We start from the raw sequence: 23,803 nt of genomic DNA, 5'->3' as shown, positions 1-23,803 counted from the left end.
AGTATCCAGAAGTACTCTGCATGTGACTTTCTGGTAATAAATTTCTTTAGCTTCTTGTTTTCTGGGAAGCTCTTTATCTCTCCTTCAGTTTTAAATGATAGCCTGGCTGGATAAAGCAATCTAGGTTGTAGGCCTTTGTTTTCCATCACTTTGAGTATCTCCTACCACTCCCTCCTGGCCTGCAATGTTTCTGTAGAAAAATCATTTGATAGTCTTATAGGAGTTCCCTTGTATGTAACCCGCTGTCTTTTTCTTGCTGCTTTTAGGATTCTCTCTTTGTCTTTAACCTTTGCCATTTTAACTATAATGTGTCTTGGTGTGGACCTGTTTGGGTTTATCCTGGTTGGAACTCTCTGCACTTTCTGGGCTTGTATGTTGGTTTCCTTCACCAGATTAGGGAAGTTTTCGGACATTATTACTTCAAATATGTTCTCAATCCCTTGCTCCCTCTCTTCACCTTCTGGTATCCCTATGATGTGCACGTTGTTGCGTCTGATGTTATCCCATAGGTCTCTGAAACCATTTTCATTGTTTTTTATTCTTTTTTCTTTTTGCTGTTCTGTTTGGGTGATCTATCCTAACTTGTCTTCTAAGTCGCTGACTCGATCCTCTGCTTCATCTAACCTGCTGGTAACTCCTTCAAGTGTGTTCTTTATTTCAGTTATTGTGTTCTTTAGTTCTAACTGGTTGTTCATTATGATTTCGCCATCCTTCTTTATGTCGTCACTAAGCTCCTTAAACATTCTTATCATCAGTGTTCTGAACTCTGTCTGTGATAGGTTGGTTACCTCTGTTTCATTTTGTTCCAATTCTGGAGGTTTCTTCTCTTCTTTTATTTGGGACATGTTTCTTTGTTTCCCCATTTTGGCTGACTCTCTGTGTTTTAGGTTGATGTATTAGGTAGATCCCCTAGGGTTCTTGGTCTTTGCTGGATTATCTTATGTAGTACATGTCCTTTATATTTGACTTACACCACTTCCCTATTCTCCTGTGCGTGTGCCCCAAAGGTGACTCTTGTGTATATTGTCCTGTTAAAGTTGATCTTTAATTGCTTTTGGCTTGTCAGTAGGTGGGATTGACTCCTAGGCTGACTAGTTGTGAGACTTGACTCTGCCCACAGTGGATGATGTGCTGCGTGAGGCTTGGCCCCTATGGGCTCTTGTGCCTGTAGAGAATTCCCTCTGGGTGTGTCACTTGTAGGTCAAACCCGGTAGTACTCTGGTTTGGTCTGGAGTTGGCCTCTGGGTGTATTGAATCTTGTGCCTCTTGAGCTGGGCCCTGCAAGTAATCCTCATATGAGTCTCTTAGCTGTTCTGTGTGATGAGCCAGAGTCCTTTGATGGGTTATAGATGTTCAATTTGTGTAAGTTCTGGAGGAGAATTCAAGAAGCCCACCTCGCTGCCGCCATTCCTATGACGTCCCAGAATTTTTTTTATACCAAATCAAAATGGATCTTACAGTTGATATAGTTATTTGTGTAACATACAGTAGTTTTTAATTTTTCCCCTCAAAATTGTTCTAAAATCAATACCATCTTATAATGAAGAAAAGTTCAATAATTAGAAGTTTTTGGCTCATAAGTTTTTTTTAGAGAGAGTAGTAGGTTCTTAATAAAGGTGATATTTTTTTCCTTCTCCCCCATTTCCCCTCTATACACAGGAAGAGAACAAGCAATATTATCCCCTTAGGCTTAGTATAAATCTTTTGTCAATTTTTATTAGGTTGTTCGTTTTACTGAGTTATAAGTGTTCTTTGTGTATTCTCTATACAAATACTTTATGAGATACATGATTTGCAGATATTTTTCCTGTTTTATGACTTGTCTTTTCATTTTCAGAATGCTCTCTTTTGAAGTACAAAAGTTGTGAATTTGATGAGGTCCAATTTATCATTTTTTTTTTATGGATTATGCTTTTGGTGTTGTATCTAAGAAATCTTTGTCTAGCCCAAAATCTTTAAGATTTTTTATGCTTTTTCAGTTTTAACAGTTTTAACTGTTTTAACAGTTTTAGCTTTCACATTTAGTTTGCTGATCCATCTTGAGTTATTTTTTGTATATGATACAAGGTCAGGGTCCAACTTCATCTTTTTGTATGTGAATATGTAGTTGTCTTAGCACTATTTGTTGAAAAGACAACTTTTTTCCTATTGAATTGCCCTGACATTCCCGTGATTTTTTCCTCTTAACTTTCTGTAAGATTCGTAGTTTCACCTAGGATTAAAAGTTGAGTTATCATTTATTCAGTCATCCATCTACCTATTCATTGCACACTTATTGAGTATTTTGTGCTAAGTACTATTCTAATAACTCCTCAGCCATTACACATTTGTAAGCAAAGACTATTTCTGTCCTCATAGAGTTTAGAATTTAGTAGTAAAAGCAGCATTAATGAAATAATTACCAAATATGTAATTACATATTTTTGATAAATGGATTATATGCTGATTAATGTTGTGAAGGAAAAGTAGTGTTACAGAAACACATAAAAGGGACTGGCCTTATTTGGAGGATCAGGGAAGACTTCCCTGAGAAAGTGAGAATTGAATTCAGATTTGAAAGCTAAGTAGGAGTAAACCAAGTAAAGAAAAGGGAAAGTGTTTCAGGCAAGGGGAACAGCATGTCACGGACCTTACGCAGAAGGGTACCTACTTGATATTCAAGGACATGAAAGAATGTCTGTGTGGCTGGAGTATAGACAGCGAAGGAATGACAGAGGGGACGAGTGGAATAGGAGGAAACCGTAGAGGTGGGCAGAGGTCAGATGTACATCTTTATAAGTTTTATTAAGAATTTGGGTTTTTATCCTAAAAGTAACTGAAAACCATTGAAGAGATTTAAGCTGGTTCCTCCCTTCATTTCGTATGGCTAGTAAAGTGCTTTAATGGTTTTGCTCCTTTCTTTCCATCCTTACTGCCGCCATGTTGGGCCAGGGCCCCATCTCCTTTTTTGGGATTGCCATAATAATCTTAACTGGTGCTTGAGCTTCCAGTTTTCCTATTCCAGTCCAGTGTGCACAGATAATCATTTCCAGACAACAAACTGGTCTTGTACCCATTTAAAGTAGTTTAAAGTAGTTAGAAGCATTCTTAACCTGGTATATTCAATTTAAAATGGGGGATTGGAATTTTCCCATAGAATGAGGAAATGATAGTGAAATCAGAAAAAAAAAAATCACAATACGGAAGAAATATAACTTAATGCAGTGTACTTCAAAAACTAGCCACCAAAGACAAATTCTGTAGCCAAGCTGGGGGGCCTAACCCCCAAAATCCACACTGGTGAATTGACCAAACTGAAAATTTTCACTATATTCTCAAAGAGAGAAGCACATTGAGTGCTTATTTAGAGTTTTCTTCTTTTGAGTGAGAAATAGGGAAATGCCTGCTGGAAGGGAAGAGATGGGGGAAAAAAGGGGGGAGTGAGGAAAATGAATAGTAGCACTAATTCTCTACAAAGGAGGTTTTCTTGGTCAGTGGAATAGTATAAGTCACCCTCCACCCCAACCCTGCCAAGTGGGTGGTATGAATCCTGGTGTAAAATAATGAGCAAAATCTCAGAGACTAGGAATTCCAACAAATACTACGTACTGTTTCAGCTGAAACCAACTGTCCACCTCCTTCCTCCTGTCCTGTCTTTCTTCCAGACTATAGAAAAGCCTGTCCTTTTCTGAGGAAGAAATGAACTGGTATTAGGTACTAGGAGAAAAATTCAATATGTTATATCAGAGCAACTAGCATGGGCATAGCAACTCAAGCATGATGAAAATGAAAAGAAATGATGTGGCAACTAGACAAACACTGTCACAAAAACAACGAAAGAACCTAGCATGCAAAGACAGACCTAGAAGAAAAACATAAGGGAGGAATTTCTCTTCAGTTGCTCCAGACTGTAGAACTATACTGTTCAGTATAGTAACTACTGGTCATATGAGACTGTTTTCATTCAAATTAATATAGAAAATTCAGTTCTTCAGAACACTGGGCACATTTCAAGTGCTTAATAGCTACACATGGCTAATGGATACCATATTGGATAGTGCATACATTTTTGTCATCTCAGAAAATTCTTTTGGACAGTGCTGCTGTGGAACAAGTTAATAACATTGATTTGGTAAAATAAGACTCAAAGAGATGGTAAAGTAACAGAATGAGATGAAAAAGGAGATTGCAGAACTAAGGGCACAAATTGAAGATGAGTGAAACTAATAAATTAGAAGCAAGGAACAGAGTAGACTGCAAAAAATTAAATTATAGACATTAAAGGAAAGATTAAAAGTAATGTCAAACATAGATGTAAAAAGCTCTAAGAGACAAGCCATTAGTAAAGGAAAGACAGTCAAAGATGATCCTGGGACACAATGTGATAGAAAATACATTCAAAGAGAAATTTTCTGAAAAGACAGAATTGAATTGGTAGATTGAATGTATATACGACATTCTAGGAAATTTGGAACTTAAAGGATAAAGAATTCTTCAGGCAGAAAAAACATTATATTCAAGGGGAAAAGCCAGGCTTGCCTCAGTTTTTTACAGCAACATTTCATGTAATGTCTACAAAGTTCTGAGGGAAAGAAGTATGGTCCCAGAATACTTAACCAGCCCAAGATACTCCTCTAATGCAAAGGCAGCAGGTAGGTATTCTCAAATGTGAAAAAACTAAAATTTATCTTGAAGAAAACTGACAGAAAATCTCAGCCAATAAAGAGTAAATCAGAATTCAGGAATGGAGAAGCTTGACAAAAGAATTGATGATGAAAATTGAATCCATTTAAATGCAGAACTAATATTAAACATCTATATAAATTATGGTTACAGATCTAGATATGAATGTTATTACCTGGAAAAAATAAAAATAAGATAACAAAATATAGGCTGGAGAAAGAGGAGATTGGAGGAGGGAAGAGAATAATGTCTTCATGAATAGAAATCACCTAAAATTGAGACAGTTAAAAAATAAAAATGCGTAATGAGTACAACTGCTTTAAGTTTTGTACTTTTTCCTTTTAAGAGATATCTGTCGTAAAGAAATACTTGAAGTCCAAAAATTTCTTCAGCTTGATTTTCTTTTATTATTTTAAAGTATAGCTGTATTTAATGCTATTAATAATGGCATATGTAGCACGGTCTTATTCTTTTCTAAATTTCTTCTCTGTCATTCTATCTCCATTAGTACATATAAAGATATGTGTAAAGATCACTTACAATTTTTTTTTTTTTTTATAAAGATTTTATTGGGGAAGGGGAACAGGACTTTATTGGGGAACAGTGTGCACTTTCAGGACTTTTCTCCAAGTCAAGTTGTTGTCCTTTCAATCTTAGTTGTGGAGGGTTCTGTTCAGCTTCAAGTTGTTGTTCTTTCAGTCTTAGTTGTGGAGGGCTCAGCTCATCTTCAGGTCCAGTTGCCGTTGCTAGTTGCAGGGGGCACAGCCCACCATCCCTTGCGGGAGTCTAACCGGCAACCTTGTGGTTGAGAGGACACACTCCAACCAACTGAGCCATCCGGGAGCTCAGCAGCAGCTCAGCTCAAGGTGCCATGTTCAATTTTAGTTGCAGGGGGCGCTGCCCACCATCCGTTGTGGGAGTCGAGGAATTGAACTGGCAACCTTGTGGTTGAGAGCCCGCGCTCCAACCAACAACTGAGCCATCCGGGAGGCAGCTCAGCTCAAGGTGCCCTGTTCAATCTTAGTTGCAGGGGGCAGAGCCCATCATTCCTTGCGGGACTCGAGGAATTGAACTGGCAACCTTGTGGTTGGGAGCCCACTGGCCCATGTGGGAATTGAACCGGCAGCCTTTGGAGTTATGAGCACGGAGCTCTAACCGCCTGAGCCACCGGGCCGGCCCCCACTTACAATTTTAATGGTAATTCTGGTTAATTTTGAATTTGGAGTGAATTTTTAAAACCTTTTGTCTTTGTACATATCTGTATTGTTTGAGTTCTTTTTAACAATGGAGAGTTATTTTTCTAAAAGATAAACTCTATAGGGGGTGGCTGGTTAGCTCAGTTGATTAGAGCACGATGCTCATAACACCAGGGTTGCAGGTTCGATCCCCACATGGGCCAGTGTGAGCTGCGCCCTCCACAACTGGATTGAAACAACTACTTGACTTGGAGCTGATAGGTCCTGGAAAAAAACACTTAAAATAAATAAAAGTTAAAAAAAAAAGCTGTATAAACAAATATGCCAAGATGTTAACAGTAGTAAACTCTGGCTAGGAGGAGAAGTGTGTGTGATTGTAATTTTTTCCGTTCCATCTTCTTTTCAAAATTCTTCTGTTTGTTTTAAAATTTAAAATAAAAAAGCAAACAAAAATGCTGGAGGTTTTTTATTTTTTATTTTGCTGGAGTATTTTAGAGCAGATTGAAACAGATTTGGAGATGATAGTTGAACCAGATGATAGATGATAGATGGTAATGTGAACCAGAGCATAAGAATGCAACTTATTCAAATCTGAAAAGTGATGGTTTAGGAGTTGGTAATCCAGTTGTGGAAAGGATAACCCCTACAAATAATAATATTAATATGGAAATTCAAATACATGCATTTTCATGCTGTATTTAGGGGATGAAATATTTCTAAAACTCATTTTGTGCTGGGACCAAACACCTTACAAAAATTGTGCTGAGAATGATGTATATACTCATATAGCAGCATACCTAGGAAGCAGAGTGGTAATGGTATGATATTGTTTTCGGTATAAGGAATTATGCTGTATGTTGTATGAAATAGAGTAGATTTTTCATTTCCTGAGGATATCATGAACTGAAATCATAATTAGCAGTAATTTTTTTCTTTCTGTATTATTAAACTGGTTATCTAGTTGCAAAAAGCTGGAAACTTAAAATAAATGTGACTTATTGTTGGATTGAAAATTAGAAAAAAGTAATTTGGTGACAGTATAAACTTTCTAGTTCTAACTTTCTAAAGGGGAGGTGGGTACAATTATAGACTAAAAAAAGACTAAATGTAATACAGACGTAAATAGTTTAGTGACATAATGATACAGAAAATATTACTACTTTTCACTAGTTTTTGTCTCTCTCCCTGCCCCAAACTCTTTTCCAGACTCATCAACCTAAAGAAGATGGAGTTTATGTTTTTCAACCCCATAGTCAGCCAGTTAGCTGTCTTCACTTCTCACCAGCCAATCCGGCTCACATGCTATCACTGAGCTATGATGGCACGATACGCTGTGGAGATATTTCCAGCGCTGTTTTTGAGGAGGTAAATGTTAATGAGTTTACATGTTGACCTCATATGATATTCTGGATTCTTTATGAAATGCCACATGAATGATTATTATACCGGTCAGATTGGGTGAGGTGGTATACAATAGGGACTATTATTGCACTGCCTGCCTATGTCCCAAACCATCTATTACTACTTGTATGACCCCGGCAAGTTACTACTTCTTTGTGCCTCAGTGTCCTTAATTGTGAAATAGGATAGTACCTTATAGGGTTGGCATGAGGATTAAATGTAGATAATGAAGTAATGCCAATAAGGTACTTAGAATAGAGTCTGGCACATAATACGTGTTTTCTCTTGCTATTTTATTTTTGCAAAAAGCTTTTAAATAAAATAACTTGTATTTTTAAGCTTAAGACTTGTACTTACTTTTCATTCAGGAAAAAAATTGGAATATTATTATACTTTTGTTCATCATTCCTGGCCTTTTGTAGATATGAATTTTGTGGGGATGAGTCTTAGATGTGACAAAAAAGACTACAGAAAAATTCATCATTTAACAGTACTATATTATACTAAAACTTTTAGCCTGTAATACCGTGTTTCCCCGAAAATAAGACCTAGCTGGACAATCAGCTCTAATGCATCTTTGGAGCAAAAATTAATATAAAACCTGGTCTTTATTATAAACCGGGTATAATATATAATATAATATTTTATATTATAATATAATATGTTATAACAATATAATATATTATAACAATATAATATAATATAATGCTGGGTCTTATATTAATTTTTGCTCCAAAAGACGCATTAGAGCTGCTTGTCCGGCTAGGTCTTATTTTTCAGGGAAACACGGTAGAACCCAGAAACTACAGTTTTTTTCTAGTTTTCTAGTTTTCTAGTTTTTTCCTATTCTTCTAGCTAAGATTTATCATATCTGGTTTAGCTCAGCTGTTTTTATCTGGTGAAGTTAGAATGAAAACTGCCATTAGATGTCATATAATTATACTATGGCCAGAAATGGATAGAGCATCTTAGACCAAGTGTATTTGTAACCAAGTTTATTGTTGAAGATAAGGTCTTTTCCTCCACTCTAAACCCCTATTTAAGAACAGTTGAAAGGTCTTGGGCTCATACTCATGACTATACATCCTCCCAGAGACACTACCTAGATCACCAGACTACTTCTTGGAGGTGTTCTAACCAGTTTGTTCTCTGGTGGGGTAGACCACAAGCTTCCAAAGGCCTGAGGAATCCTCACAAAATTGGATCCCAGTGATTGTTTTAGTCTACTACTTAAATATCTACTATTTAATGTTTACAACAAACATACCATTTGAGGTGCATACCAATATCAGATTTTCTCAGTAAGAGAATTCTCACAAATCACTCTTTTTTTAATATGGGTTTTAATCTTTGTGAAACTTAGATGTAGATTTTCATCCTTTATCTTATTTTGAACGGTACTGTTAAAGTTTTTAGAGGTCCTCAGTATAAGGGCAGTTTATATGTGATAGACAATGAAGAGAACAGGTTACTCATCACTGGTTTCTTTGTAAATACTAATTGATGATCTAACTTTATACCTTATTTTTTTACATATGCCAGTACTCAAAATTAACACATGCTAATGTCTTTGTAGTTATTCTAATAGTCTATGTACAGATGATTCATAATTATTTTTAAAAGTTTTAAGATAATTATTTTAATAATTATAATATAATATATGACTTCTTTTGTTCTTCACTGAATTCCTAAAATAATCTTTTTTACAATTGAGGAGACCTTTTCTCCCTGATTGGAGCTAATAGTTTTTGGGTTTTCTTTTAAAAATGAAGATGTTTAAGTTTCTTTAGGTCTGTTTTTAACCATGTGAAAAAAGACTTTTGAAGACTGTTGACGTGTTACTGGTCAGACTTAATTTTCTAATTACTGACAATTAGAAGAAACAGTTTAGTTTTAGTATCTTTGCTTTTTTTTCTTTTAATTTTTATTTCTACCTTCTTAAAAATAGGTTTTTAAGAGCAACATTGATATTTCAAATCCTTATTGCAAATAGATGGGCTATTAATCATGGATTAAATGAGATAATTTTTGTGAAAAGGACCCTTTAATGGTAGCACTTTGGTTATTAGTGCATAACCTTGTAGTTATCTATGCAAGTCACATTCTGTTTTGTATTTGTTTATGTTCTTATAAGAAATTTGGAGATTGAAATAATTACAATCTAAGTTTAGAATATTTTCATCACCCCCAAAGAAACCCCTGACCATTAGTAGGTGCTCCCATCTTCCCCCTCCCCCCAGCCCTAGGCAACCACTAATCTATTTTCTGTCTCTATAGATTTGGCTGTTCTGGACATTTCATATAAATGGTATCATACAATTTGTACTCTTGTGACTGGCTTCTTAGCCAATGTTTGCAGTGTTCATGTTGTAGAATGTCATTCCTTTTTATGGCTGAATAATATTCCATTGTATGACTATACCAGATTTTACTTATCCATTCATTAGTTGGATGGTTTTCATTTTTTTACTATTGTGAATAATGCTTTCATGAACGTTCACAAGTTTTGTGTGGGCATATGCTTGATTTCTCTTGGATATATGCCTACAAGGAGAATTGCTGGGTCATATAGTAACTCTATATTGAAACATTTTGAGGAACTGCCAAATTGTTTTCCAAACTGGTTTTACCATTTTACACTTATCAGCAATCTGTCAGGGTTCTAATGTCCTTACATCCTTGCCAACACTTGTTATTGTTGGTGAGTATAGCCATCCTAGTGGGTATGAAGTGGTATCTCATTGTGGTTTTGATTTGTATTTCCCTAATGACTAATTATGCTAAGCATCTTTTCATCTGCTTATTGGCCATTTGTATTTCTTTAGAGAAATGTCTATTTGGATATTTTGCCCATTTTTTAATTGGGTTATCTATCTTTTTAGTATTGCGGTATAAGAGTTCATTAATTTTTTTAAGTCAGGTTGATTGAGATGTACGTTAGACGTATGGTAAAATTTAGGTATACAGTTATATGAGTTTTGGCAAATTCTATATACTTGTGTAACCACCACAATCAAGATAATAGAAAAATTCTATTACTTGAAAAAATTACCTTGTGACCCTTTGTAGTCAGTCCCCTCTCCTTTCCCATAGCCCCTGACAACCACTGATGTGATTACTGTGTCCCTATAATTTTGCCTGTTCCAGAATGTCAAGTAAATGCAGTCATTTAGTATGTAGCTTTTTGTGTTTGGTTTCTTTCACCTAGTATACGCTTATAATATTCATCCATGATATTGCATGTATCAATAATTTGTTCTTGATACTGGTGATTGAGCAATCACCGTGTGTTAGGTATTAACCTGAGTGTGTTTTTTTTTAATAGTATTAAGCTTTATAATAACACCTTATGAAATAGTAGGTAATATTATTCCCATTTAATAGTTGAAACAACTGAAGTAAAGAGGCTTATTAGCTTGCTCAAGGATGTTAATGGCAGGACTAGAATTTACACTTGGGTCTGTCTGACTCCAAAGTCCTTGCACTTAACCATTTTAATATACTGACTGAAAACTTCAAGTTTCATTGGTGTATACGGAGCTTTTTGGGTGAATGGTGGTTGGGATGCTACTGGCATATTAATTTGTTAATCTCAGTTTATAACAATACTTGTTAAATCTAAAAATGAGTGGTTCATTAATAAGAACTGTGGTCATTGTCTCTTAAGTACTGACACATTCTGTAACATTTATTTTTTCATACCTTATAGGTGTGAGCTCTGAACCCAAAGTGATAATATTGCGAATTATAAGTGATAAAAAATTATAACAAGAATACATGCTCATGATAAAGCATGTACATACAGTAAATAGGTTATATATAGTAAATCTGCCCTTCCCACATTCTTTCATCCTTGTATTTCTTGGGTATGTTTCCAGAAAGTACACTTTACTTACAAACATATAGATACAGATTTTTTTCTTTGCACTAATGGATTCATACTATATACATACTTTTTTGCAACTTGCTTTTTTCACTTACTAGTGTATCTTGGACAGTTAGTACAAATCTTCATTCTTTTTTGTATTGCACATTATTTCAAGGTAGAGATGTATCATTTATTAATAAATGTTGTCTTTATGGACATTTAAATTGCCTTTTATTGCTATTATAAGCAGTCTTGCAGCAGGCATATTTATATATATCTTAGTGAAATTGGGTATAAACATTAAATTTTTTTTTTTTTTTTAATTGTCTTTCTGTTCTCTATTTCATTTATTTCTGCTCTAATTTTTGTTATTTCCTTTCTTCTGCTGACCTTGGGTTTTACCTGTTCTTCTTTTTCTAGTTCTTTAAGGTGTAACATGAGGTTATTTATTTGGGAATTTTCTTGTTTCTTGAGATAGGCCTGTAATGAGATAAATTTCCCTCTTAAAACTGCTTTCGCTGCATCCCAAAAATTTTGGTAGGATGTATTTTCATTGTCATTTGTTTCTATGTATCTTTTGATCTCTCCTCTAATTTCTTCTTTGACCCAGTCCTTCTTTAAAAGTATGTTGTTTAGTCTCCATGTATTTGTGTTTTTTCCCGCTTTCTTTTTACAGTTGATATCCAATTTCAAAGCCTTGTGATCAGAGAATATGCATGGTATGATTTCAATCTTTTTAAATTTGTTGAGACTGATTTTATGTCCCAATATATGGTCTATCCTTGAGAATGTTCCATGTACACTAGAAAAGAATGTGTAGTCTGATGTTTTAGGATGAAGTGCTCTATAAATGTCAATTATGTCCATTTCATCTAATGTGTCATTTAGGGCTACTATTTCGTTATTTATTTTCTGTTTGGATGATCTATCCATAGCTGTCAATGATGTATTTAAGTCCCCTAGTATAATTGTGTTTTGGTCAATTTCTCCCTTTAGTTCTGTTAGTAGTTGCTTGGTGTATTTCGGTGCTCCCTGACTGGGGGCATAAATATTGATGACTGTTATGTCTTCTTGTTTTACAGTCCCCTTCACCATTATGAAATGTCCATCTTTGTCTCTTGTTATCTTTTTCACCTTGAAGTCTGTTTCATCTGATATCATTATGGCTACACCTGATTTTCTCTGGGCACCATTTGCTTGGAGTGTCAATTTCCACCCTTTCACTTTGAGTCTATGCTTGTCCTTGTAGCTGAGATGTGTCTCTTGGAGACAGCATATGGTTGGGTTTAGTTTTTTGATCCAATCTGCTACTCTGTGCCTTTTTATTGGTGAGTTCAGTCCATTTACATTTAGGGTGATTATTGATATGTGAGAATTTCCTGTCATTCTATCTTTAGTTTTCTGGTAAGGCTGTGTCTCCATTGTTTCTTTGCCTTTTTGCTGTTGTCTATTATTTCTGTGTGGTGGTATTCTATGATGTTTCCCTCTGTTTCTTCTTTTATTTCAGTATATATTTCAGTTCTGGATTTTTTTGGAGTGGTTACCCTTAAGTTTATGTAAAAGTAAGTTTGATATTTAGAGTATTCCATTTTCTTCAGCACGCTTACTTTCTCCATTCCCATATTCCGGTTCAGGCCTTTATTCTCCCCCTTTTTGAGTTTTGGTTGCCACAAATTGTCCCTGTTGATGGTGGTCGAATAGCCTCCTTTAGTATTTCTTGTAGTGCAGGTCGTGTATTAGAAAATTCCCTCAGCTTCTGTATGTCTGGAAAGGTCTTTATTCCTCCTTCATATCTAAAGGATATCTTTGCTGGATATATTATTCTTGGCTCATGATTTCTCTCTTTCAATAGTTTGAATATTTGGTTCCACTCCCTCCTGGCTTGTAGAGTTTCTGCTGAAAAATCTGATGATAATCTAATGGGCTTTCCTTTGTAAGTTACCGTCTTCTTTTCCCTGGCTGCCTTGAGGATTCTTTCTTTGTCGTTGATTTTAGACAGCTTCAGTACAATGTGCCTTGGAGAAGGCCTGTTGGGATTGAGGTAACTAGGTGTTCTATTTGCTTCTTGGATTCGAGGGTCCAGTTCTGTCCACAAATTTGGGAAGTTCTCATCGACAATTTGTTTGAATATATTCTCTGTTCCTTCTCTCTTTCTTCTCCTTCTGGTATGCCCATTATTCTTATATTGCTCTTTCTGATGGAGTCAGAAAGTTCTTGTAGAGTTCTTTCATTTCTTTTAAGTCTCAAGTCTCTTTCTTCTTCTATCTGTGTCATTTCCAGGTTTCTATCTTCGATGTCACTGATTCTTTCCTCCATCTGGTCAACTCTACTACCTAAGCTGGTTATTTCATTCTTAATTTCTTCTATTGAGTTCTTAATCTCCAGAAATTCTATTTGGTTCTTTTTAAAATTTCAATCTCTTTCGTAAAATGCTCATACTGTTCTTTAATTGAGTTTCTGAGTTCATTTAACTGCCTATCTGTGTTTTCTTGTATCTCGTTGAGTTTTTCAGAACTGCAGCCTTGAATTCTCTGTCATTTAAGTCACATATTTCTGTATATTTAAGTGCCTTTTCTGGAGATTTTTCACTTTCTTTCTGAGCTATCTTGTTGCCTTGGTTACTCATGGCAATTACTGGTTTACTATTTCTCTTCCTAGACATCTACAGGAGTGACTTCTGCAACAAGTTGATAGGAAGAGGTCTTTCTTTGTTCAGCAGTTCTGTTTACTCCTGCAGGGATCCGCCCAGATAGGTGGGACCAGGGGCGGGGTGAGCTGTGAGAGGTGGCCCAGAGCAATGGCGGCGACCACCACCACAGCCGGTCCTGCTTCCACAGCTCTCTTCCCTTTGCCGGAACTAGTTGGGCTGTGGATTTGTGTTTGTGGGCCACAGTTCTCAAATATAGCAAATTTTCTGTTGTTTTGATCTGACACCGCTACTGTTTCGCTTCTAGCACCGGGCAGGTGGGGGCGGGGCGAGCTCTGGGAGGGGAGGGAGGGGGCGGCTAGTCTCAGGCTCCGTTCTCTGCTCGGCAGTGCGGGCTTAAACCACCGTTTTCAGCCTTTTTCCCTCAGTCTTTTCTCCGAGGTCTCTGCCGTGAGCGTTGGGTTCGGCCGTGTTATATGCTGCCCCCTCAGCCCTGTGGAGCCCTGGCGGAGCCCTAGCAGTCCGATCTCCCGCAGCTGCGGTAGTTCCGGGAAGCAGCGAGCTCAGCGCACTGAGCTGGGTCTGAGTCCTGCGCCCGCGGAGCTGTGTCTCCGCTCACTTCTCACTTTCCTCCTCCCCCCGCTCGCGCGCGCGAATCTCCCACCTGTAGGTGATTTCAGTTGGTAGTGGGCCTCTTCGTCTTGCCTGTCTGCTGTGCAGGGAGTCCTTTGTGGAGTTTTTGTTGTTCGATTCTTTGTAAATTCCAGGGGAGCTTTACAGAGGCTCACCTCACTCCGCCATTTTTCCGGAAGTCTCTAAATTTTTCGATAGGTGTATCCTGCTCAGCTGTCAAAAATTTGTATCTCTTTACACTTCCACCAAGAGTTCGTCAGTATTCAGCCATGTATCTTGGACTTTATTGGCAAAACTCCTTGGTATATTAGGGTATTTCATTTGGGTAGAATTCAGATTCAGTCCATTTCCTAGTAAGTTTCACAGGGGAACTCTGCAACTGAGGTTTGTTGGATTTAAGAGATTTGGGATGTAGCCCTGGCATTTGAATGTGAGTCACAGCTGATCAGTGCCTTAGTTTCCAGCTCTGTAAATGGGGATGATCATTTTCCCCTGTGCTTCCTGTGGGGATATTGGGAGGATAAATGAGGTTATTTGGGTAAAGTGTTTCATAACTCTTTTATCAAAGAATTTATGTATTGGCTTTCTTTAAAAGAAGAATTATATAAGTTGATTATTACTTATATCCTTAGGTGTATAGAAATGAAAGAAGTGGCCTTTCCTCCTTTGACTTCTTGGCAGAGGATGCCTCAACTTTCATAGTAGGACACTGGGATGGAAGTATATCACTGGTGGATAGACGGACACCTGGAACTTCTTATGAGAAACTTATCAGTTCTTCTTTGAGAAAAATAAGAACTGTTCATGTCCACCCAGTACAGAGACAATATTTTATCACTGCAGGATGTAGGTATGTTCTTCATAACATTTCATGATTTAAGCCTTTTAATATGAGGAATAATGTTTTAGTTTGGTTGTTAGGCATCTGACTTTTGTAATACCCACAGCCAAATAATTTTCCTTTCTATACAGACAAGTTTTTTCTTGAGTGTGTTTTTTTTTTAATGAGAAATTCTTTTGGATTTAATAAATAGTGAAACTATTGAAACAAATACACAGTTTTGTTTTTTCCTTGGCATCATATGCATTTACTTCTAGTCTTTCGAGAAGAAAACTTGTAAAAAAAAATAAATAAAACAAGTTATATGTGACCTATAACTTGTTGGTCCGTGTTAATTTTTTTCTTGGAGAGATTGGCAAGCCAACTAGAATTTTGTCTCTCTCTACCCACTGGTTACATTGTTATGCTATGATTTTGGAAGTTTTCTAATGTTTTTTTATCTACACCTGTATTTGTAAAATTAATACAGAAGATTAGAGGGGTCTGTCTTAATTGTTATGCAGTGTAGTGAGTATTTGAGTGTAATTTATGTTCCGTGCTATTCTAGAGGCTCACTGCATGCACTGTGGTAACACTGAGAATTATTTCTCCCCTTACAGGGACACTCATATTTATGACACAAGGCGCCTGACTCCCAGTGGAAGCCAGCCTTTGATTTCCTTGACTGAACACACAAAGAGCATCGCTTCTGCTTATTTTTCACCTCTTACTGGTAACAGAATAGTGACCACATGTGCTGATTGTAAGCTAAGGTAAATCGGGAAGACAGAGACACGTTGTTAGGGAATCTAAAGCGTCTGTAGCTACTATGTCAGAAAAACAGTAGTTTTGTTTACTGCTGCGACCTGTTCAGTCACTAGTGTTGTTTTGTAGCTATATCTAGGTTACCAATGATCAATGACTTGTGTTTAATGGCTTTAATGGCTTTTTAGCAGTTTTTTTGTCTGGAAATTTCCTTGAGATTGACGAGGAAGGTCTGTAGCTACCCTGGGGAATGGATGTCAGATTTCCCTTTCATCACTGAATAATCCCAGGAATCCCAATGAAAGCAGGCTTGTGATATATGGAAGAGAAATAATTATAGCACAGGGAGAAGCTCTTGCTTTGGGAATAGTACTCTACAGGTGAAATGCTGAATGGAAGTTGCAGAGCCCTAGGCTATGGGCATGCAGAAAAGACAGCAAAAATTTGGCTTCTATACAAACTACTGGATATAGTTTTATGGTTTCAGCTTTGATATCTTTCTTTAGCTACTTGCTAAAAGTGGGTTTAAAAATGTAATATAAAGCAATAGAACCAAAAATAGAAAATAATGCCAATAAAAAATGATGTGGGAATGTTAATGCAACCACAGTGGAAAATGGTTTCATTCTCTTGAAGGATCCCTGATTTTGCTTAACATTGCAAGCATTTCTTGATTTGTGAGAGTTTTACCTTAAGTAATTTTGGAATTCATTTATTATTTATTCAACAGATATCTGTTGAAGGTACACTGTGAGCCAAGCTCTAGAAAGGCACCTAATTTAGACCCATCTATTGGGAAGAGCATAGTCTGCATTGTGACAGGTGCCCACTTAATTGCTAGTAAAGTCTGTGAGCATTATCAGGAAGTCCATTAAGAGATTGAGTCACCAGGCAGTGGCAGCCCAGTGTCCCCTTTCTACCCACACAGTATCCTTTGTCTCAAGAGCTGCCTGTTTGTCCCATTCCTGTTCTTTTGCACTGCCGTGTTTACTCTTGTTATATTAGCTGTTAGAGATTTGGCTTTCTAGTAATCTAATTAGGCAGTAAGCTCCAGTGTGTAGAAACTGCACTGGAATAGCTAGGTACAAGGAGATGGGGAAAGTGTTAGTTTCTTTCTGCCAAGGTACCTTCTGGACTCCTCCAGCTGCCCCACAAGAACTCCTCCTCTTGGTTGCTGGCCAGCCTTAGTCTCGCCAGCACCTGGAAATGATACTACCAGGCCTCAACTAATGAGTCTCATGGGGAAATTGCTCTTGATATGTGTATGTACTTTTAGGTTATTTGTGCATTTTCAGACCACACCCCTTATGTGTAACGTGTGTTATTGTGAATCTGAATATAGTTTTAGAATCCAGATTATTACTTTAGAATGTACATTTTAAGTTTGGAGTAATAGTGTTTAAGTAAATTATTTCTACACTGAACTATAAGCGCTGAATTTTATAATATTCCTTGTAACTTATTAAATATTAGCTGAAGTTTATTAGAGCCTGATTTTATATATTTTAAAATAACAATATTTCATATCATGAACCAATAAAAATCTTGTTGAAAACACTTATTTCAGAAAATTTGCAAGAAATAAAGACAGTATTACTTTTTCTTCTTTATTTTGCAGATTCTTTGACAGCAGCTGTATATCCTCTCAGATTCCTCTCCTCACTACCATCAGGTAGGTTTCCATATGCCGAATAATACCCGCGCTGGATTACTAGGAGCTGTTTGTTGGAATACATACATAAGACACCTGATTGTCAAAGAGATGTAATAGGTCTGATTTTTGTATTACATTGTTTAAGTGTCCCAGGTTGCTAGTTCCTATCCTATCTAGGGTTCTTGTTTCCAGGTTCCTTGTTTCTATAAAGAGGTTCAATCTCTTTTAGTCAGGAGCTATTCTTTGCAGCTGGGTGGTTATTTTTGGATAAGGTGAATGACTCTATTCCAACCTAAATTGCTCTTGTTATCTTATTAAAGAAGACTATAACTACTCACCTGGCTAGCTAGCTGAAGCTCTGTGCCTGTTCTGGGTTTCCCTACCCTCCTACTTACTTTATTTCTTTGGTTACCCTCTTTTTACATTTACCTTTTTTTTTTACACTTGTAACTATTTATTATTTTCAGGTGTACAAAACAATGCAGTGGTTTGACATTTCACCCCTCACAAAGTGATAATCCTCCTCCCCCATTCATTCACTTTTAATGTATGTATTTTACATCAAACTTTACTCAGTGCCTTCATCCTAGACATCCCTCTTTATCCATATTTATGAAGTTGGGGACAGGGTATGTAATACACGTTGATTGTTGTTTCATGAGTTTTATAGTTTATAGAAGCTATATTTAAGCTACATCAAGTATGTTTGTTTTCTTTTTCACAAATTTCCCCATTTAATTTCCTTTCCAAACTTTATTCTAGTTCATTAGTTTCTAATATGTGTTTTAAAAAATTTATGGTGACGATTCTGGGGTCAGTATGAATTTTCATTAAAGATAGTGTCATTGAGTGGCAATGGAAAATGTGGTTCTCCGTAGTCTATACTTCTTTAGTAAGAAAGGATTGTTAATGATATTAAGGTATAGAGAATAGAAGGGCAGTATGTTTCTTTTTGCTTTGGAGAGCTGTAAAAGAGCCCCAAATGTGTTTTTCTAACTTTAATTTTGTTTTTAGTTGTGGTTATAAACACATAACATTAAATTTACCATCTTAACCATTTTTAAGTGTATAATTAAATAGTGTTAGTTATATTCGCATTGTTGTGCAATAGATTTCTAGAACTTTTTCGTCTTGCAAAACTAAAAGTATGTGCATTAAACGTAATTCTTCCTTTTTCCTCTCTCAGACCTTGGCAACCATCTTTCTACTTTCCATATCTATAATTTTGACTACTTAGGTACTTCATATGTTATTTGTCATATTGTGACTGGCTTATTTTACTTAGCATAATGTCCTTTATGTTCATCCTTGTTCTAGCATGTGACAGTATCTCCTTTTTAAAGGCTGCATAATATTCCATGTATGTCTATGCCTCATTTTCTTTATTCATCTGTCATTGTACATTTGGGTTGGTTCTTCCTCTTGGCTATTATGAAAAATGTTGCAGTGAATAAGGGTGTACAAATATCTCTTCAAGATCCTAATTTGAATTATTTTGGATAGATACCAGAAGGCGGATTTTGATGGATCAATCATATGGTAGTTATATTTTTATATTCTTATATAATTACCATTATATTTTTCATTTTTTGAGGAACTTCCATACTATTTTTCCACAGTGGCCACATCACTTTACATTCCCACCAAAAGTGGATCTGGGTTCTAATTTCTATATTCATCAACACTTGTTTTCTTCTGTTTGTGATTATCCTAATGGTTGTGAGGTAATATCTCATTGTAGTTTTGATTTTCATTTCTCTAATAATTATTGATGTTGAAAATCTTCTCAGGTGCTTTTGGCCATTTGTATATCTTCTTTGGAGTATTAATTGTCCAAGTCTTTTGCCCATTTATGAATTCGGTCATTTTTTTGTTGTTGAGTTGCAGGAATTCCTTACATATTCAGCATATTAAGCCCTTATCGAACACATGAGTTGCAAATATTTATCATTCTGTAAGTTGTTTTTTTACTTAGGTGTTTGTTTCCTTTGATGCAATGAGTTAAGTTTGATATAGTCCTATTTGTCTATTTTCACTTTTGTTGCCTGTGCTTTTGGTGTCACACCCAATAAATCATTGCCAAATCCAATGCCTAAAGCTTTCCCCGTTTTCTTTTTTCAGGAGTTTTATAGTTTCAGGTCTTATGTTTACGTCTTTAATCCAGTTTCAGTTGATTTTTGTATATGGTGTAAGGTTACTGTCCAGTCTCATTCTTTTGCATGTGGATATCCAGTTTTCCCAGCACCATTTGTTGAAGACATTGTCCTTTCCCCATTGTGTGGTCTTGGCAGTCTTGTCAGCGATCATTTGACCATATACATGAGGGTTTATTTCTGGGCTTCCTATTCTTTTCCATTGGTCTGTATGTTTATCTTTATGCCAGTACCACACTGTCTTGATTATTGTTGCTTTGTGTAATTGTATGTTTTGAAATCAGGAAGTGTGAGGCCACCAACTTTGTTCTTTTTTTAAAAGATTGTTTTGGCTATTCATGGTTCTTTGAGCTTCCATATCAATTTTAGGATATTTTGGTTTCTATTTCTGCAAAAAATGCCATTGAGGTTTTGATAGGGATTGGTCATTGTTAGTATGTAGAAATGCAACTGGTTTTTGTGTGATTTTATATTCTTCAACTTTGCTAAAATCATTTTAGTTTTAAGTTTTTGGGTTTTTTTTGGTGGAATCTTCAGGCTTTTCTACATATAAGATCATATGCAAAAAGAGATAATTTTACTTCTTCCTTTCCAATTTGGATGGATGCCTTTTATTTCTTTTTCTTGTCTAATTGACTAATTGTCATTTGACTGCTCAGAATGTGTCCCCCTTATCAAATGCTGGTTGGTTTAATGGTGACGCCTCATATGCAGGATCTGGTACCTGTGTAGTTGTGAACAACCTGGAAACTAGGCAGATCAGTGTCTCTAGTCCTACCCAGTTTTGTAGTCCTACTGGATTTCCAGTACTCTGTTGAGCAGTGGTGAGAGTGGGCATTCTTGCCTTTTTCCTGATCTTAGAGGGAAAGCTTTCAATCTTTCACCATTGAGTGTGACAGTAGCTGTGGGCTTATCATGTATGGCCTTTATTATGTCGAGATAGTTTCCTTCTATACCTAGTTTGTTGAGAATTTTTATCATGAAAGGTTATTGAATTTTGTCATGATTTTTTCTGCATCAATTGAGATGATCATATGATTTTTGTCCTTCATGCTATTAATGTGGTATATTACATTGAGTACTATATGTTGAACTGTCCTTGCTTTCCACGTATAAATTGACTTTGTCATGGTGTACAATCCTTTTAATGTGCTGTTGAATTCACTTAGCTAGTATTTTGTTGATGATTTTTGCATCAATATTTATCCGAGATATTAGTCTGTAGTTTTCTTGTAGAGTTCTTGTCTGGCTTTGGTGTCAGGGTGTAGGACTTGCCTCAGAATGAGTTTGGAAGTATTCTTTCCAGTTCTTTGAAAGAGTTTGAGAACCACTGGTGTTAATTATAATTTAGTGTTTGTTATGATTCTCTAGTGAAGTCACCTGATCCTGGGCATTTCTTTGTTGGAAGGTTTTAATCCCCTTACTAGTTATAGGTCTGTTTTCTGCTTCTTTATGTTTCAGTCATAGTAAGTTGTGTGTTTCTGGGAATTTATCCATTTCTTCTAGGTTATCCAATTTGTTGGCATATAATTGTTCATAGTATTCTCTTATAATCCTTTTTATTTCTGTGACATCAGTTGTAATGTCCCCTCTTTCATTTCTGATTTTAGTTATATGTGTTTTCTGTCTTCTTTCCTTAATCTAGCTAAGGGTTTGTCAATTTTGTTGATCTTTTAAAAAAATCAACTCCTAATTATTTCCTATTGGTTTTCTATTTCATTTATCTCTGCTTTAATCTTTGTTTCCTTCCTTCTGCTAACTTTTAATTTGTTCTTTTCCTTTAGGTGTATGTAGGTTGTTGATTTTGAAATCTTTCTTCTTTTGTAGTGTGTTTACCACTATAAACTTTCCTGTTAGTATTGCTTTCACAACATCCCATAAATTTTGGTATGTTGTTTTCGTTTTCATTTGCCTTCAGACATTTTCTGATCCCTTGTGATTTTTATCTTTGAGCCCCAAGTAATATATTTTACTTCAAAGTTGTATGGAAATATAAAATGATTTTGGGGTTTGGTTATCTGGGGAATACAAATACAGGAAATAGCAGCTGTTGTTAAAACAGTCATAACGTAGATTATATACAAAGGTCTGACAATTACGTTCATGAACTTGTTGCAACGATGTTGCTAACCGTTTTTGATATCAGAGGGATTATTTATGATGAATTTGTACCAACTGGACAAAGAGTTAACCATGTTTACTATTTGGAAGTGCTGAAAAGGCTGTGTGAAAAAGTTAGATGACCTGAACTTTTTGCCAACAATTCATGGCTCTTGCATCACGACAATGCACTAGTCACACGATACTGTCTGTGAGGGAGTTTTAGCCAGTAAACAAATAACTGTGTTGGAACACCCTCCCTACTCACCTGATCTGGCCCCCAATGACTTCTTTCTTTACCCGAAGATAAAGGAAATAATGAAGACATTTTGATGACATTCAGGACATCAAGGGTAATACGACGACAGCTCTGATAGCCATTCAGAAAGAGACATCCAAAATTGCTTTGAAGGGTGGACTAGGTGCTGGCTTCAGTGCGTAGCTTCCCAAGGGGGGGTACTTTGAAGGTGACCATAGTGATATTCAGCAATGAGGTATGTAGCACTTTTTCTAGGATGAGTTTGTGAACTTAATTGTCAGACCTCATATTTCTTATTTCTAGGCCTCTATTTGTATGTGCTTAAAAAAAAAAAAAAGGAAAATCTGTTGAGCTAGAAAATAGTGAACAAAAAAGGTGCTATTTCAATAGACACTTAGTGACCATCCACTGAGCATAAACCACCATACTCAGCACTGAAGATTCAAAAATGCAGAAAACATCATCTGTCCTGAGTTTGATTCTTGTAGGAAGGATGAGATTAGGTTGATGGTAGTAACTCAGTAACTTACAGAGAAGAAACTTGGCAGAGGAAACCAGCATTTAGGAGCAATGCCATCTTTACCCTCTGCCCATTGCTACCTTGAGTTATTTAACATTTACTGTTTTCTAAAAAATTGTTTTTTTCACTAGGCACAACACCATCACTGGGCGATGGCTGACCAGGTTCCAAGCTGTGTGGGACCCTAAACAAGAAGACTGTGTCATAATTGGCAGCAGGGCCCATCCACGACAGGTGGAAGTCTTCCATGAGACGGGAGAGCAGGTGCATTCTTTTCTTGGTGGAGAGTACCTTGTTTCTGTGTGTTCCATCAATGCTGTGCACCCAACACGGTATATTTTGGCTGGAGGTAATGCCAGCGGGAAGATACATGTTTTTATGAATTAGAGAGTTGCTGGGTTTTTGGTTTAGCAACACCAATTTGTTCAAATTAATTAGTGTCTGTATAACAAATATAAATTGATTTGTTAATAAGAACTATGAGCAGAATGTACTTTTAGTAAAGGAGAAGGCTTGGAGGTTGTTTCTACGGGATGGGGAGGGAATCTGAGGGGAGACTGAGATGCCTTCAGCACTTTAATCAGATAGCATGTTGAGAAATTCTAACATTATAAATTATAAAGCTTTGATCAGTATTAAAAGTTTTTTGGTCTAATGATAAAGTTTTTAAAATTTTGTTGGGGTGACATTGGTTAATAATAACATGTAAATTTCAAATGTACATCTTTATGCTACCACATCTGTATGCTCTTGTGTGCCCACCACCCAAGGTCTAGTCTTCTTTGGTCACTAGATATGAGTATTTGACCCTCTTTATCCCTCTTTTTTCCCCAACCCCTCTTTTCTGGTAACCATCATTCTGTCTGTATCTGTGAGTTTTTGTTTTATTTTGTTTATTTGTTGCTTTTGGTTTTATATCCCACATATGAGTGAAATCATACAGTTCTTGTCCTTTTCCATCTGACTTATTTCACTTATGATATTGTCAAGATCCATCCATGTTGTCGCAAATAGTAATGTTTCATCTCTTTTGCTATTTGGATGATCTATCCATTGCTGTCAATGGGGTATTTAGGTACCCTACAATAATTGTATTTTTGTCAGTTTTTTTTTTTTCAGTTTGTT

General features: G+C 36.2%; 1 protein-coding gene across 1 annotated transcript in view; it reads left to right on the top strand.

The window, feature by feature from the left end:
* WDR76 (WD repeat domain 76) overlaps positions 1-23,340 on the top strand; it is a 39,633-nt gene extending 16,293 nt beyond the window's left edge. Inside the window, exons 9-13 of the mRNA XM_019725563.2 lie at positions 7,065-7,223; positions 15,040-15,257; positions 15,848-16,000; positions 17,611-17,664; positions 22,810-23,340. Coding sequence (XP_019581122.2) covers positions 7,065-7,223; positions 15,040-15,257; positions 15,848-16,000; positions 17,611-17,664; positions 22,810-23,065 — 840 coding nt within the window. The 3' untranslated portion in view covers positions 23,066-23,340. The remainder of the gene's footprint in view (positions 1-7,064; positions 7,224-15,039; positions 15,258-15,847; positions 16,001-17,610; positions 17,665-22,809) is intronic.
* The last annotated feature ends 463 nt before the right edge of the window (positions 23,341-23,803 follow it).

Source organism: Rhinolophus sinicus, linkage group LG03, assembly GCF_036562045.2.
Source record: "Rhinolophus sinicus isolate RSC01 linkage group LG03, ASM3656204v1, whole genome shotgun sequence".
Lineage (NCBI taxonomy): Eukaryota > Metazoa > Chordata > Mammalia > Chiroptera > Rhinolophidae > Rhinolophus > Rhinolophus sinicus.
Note: the sequence above shows the minus strand (reverse complement) of the source record. Positions and strands in the feature narration are given on the sequence as shown.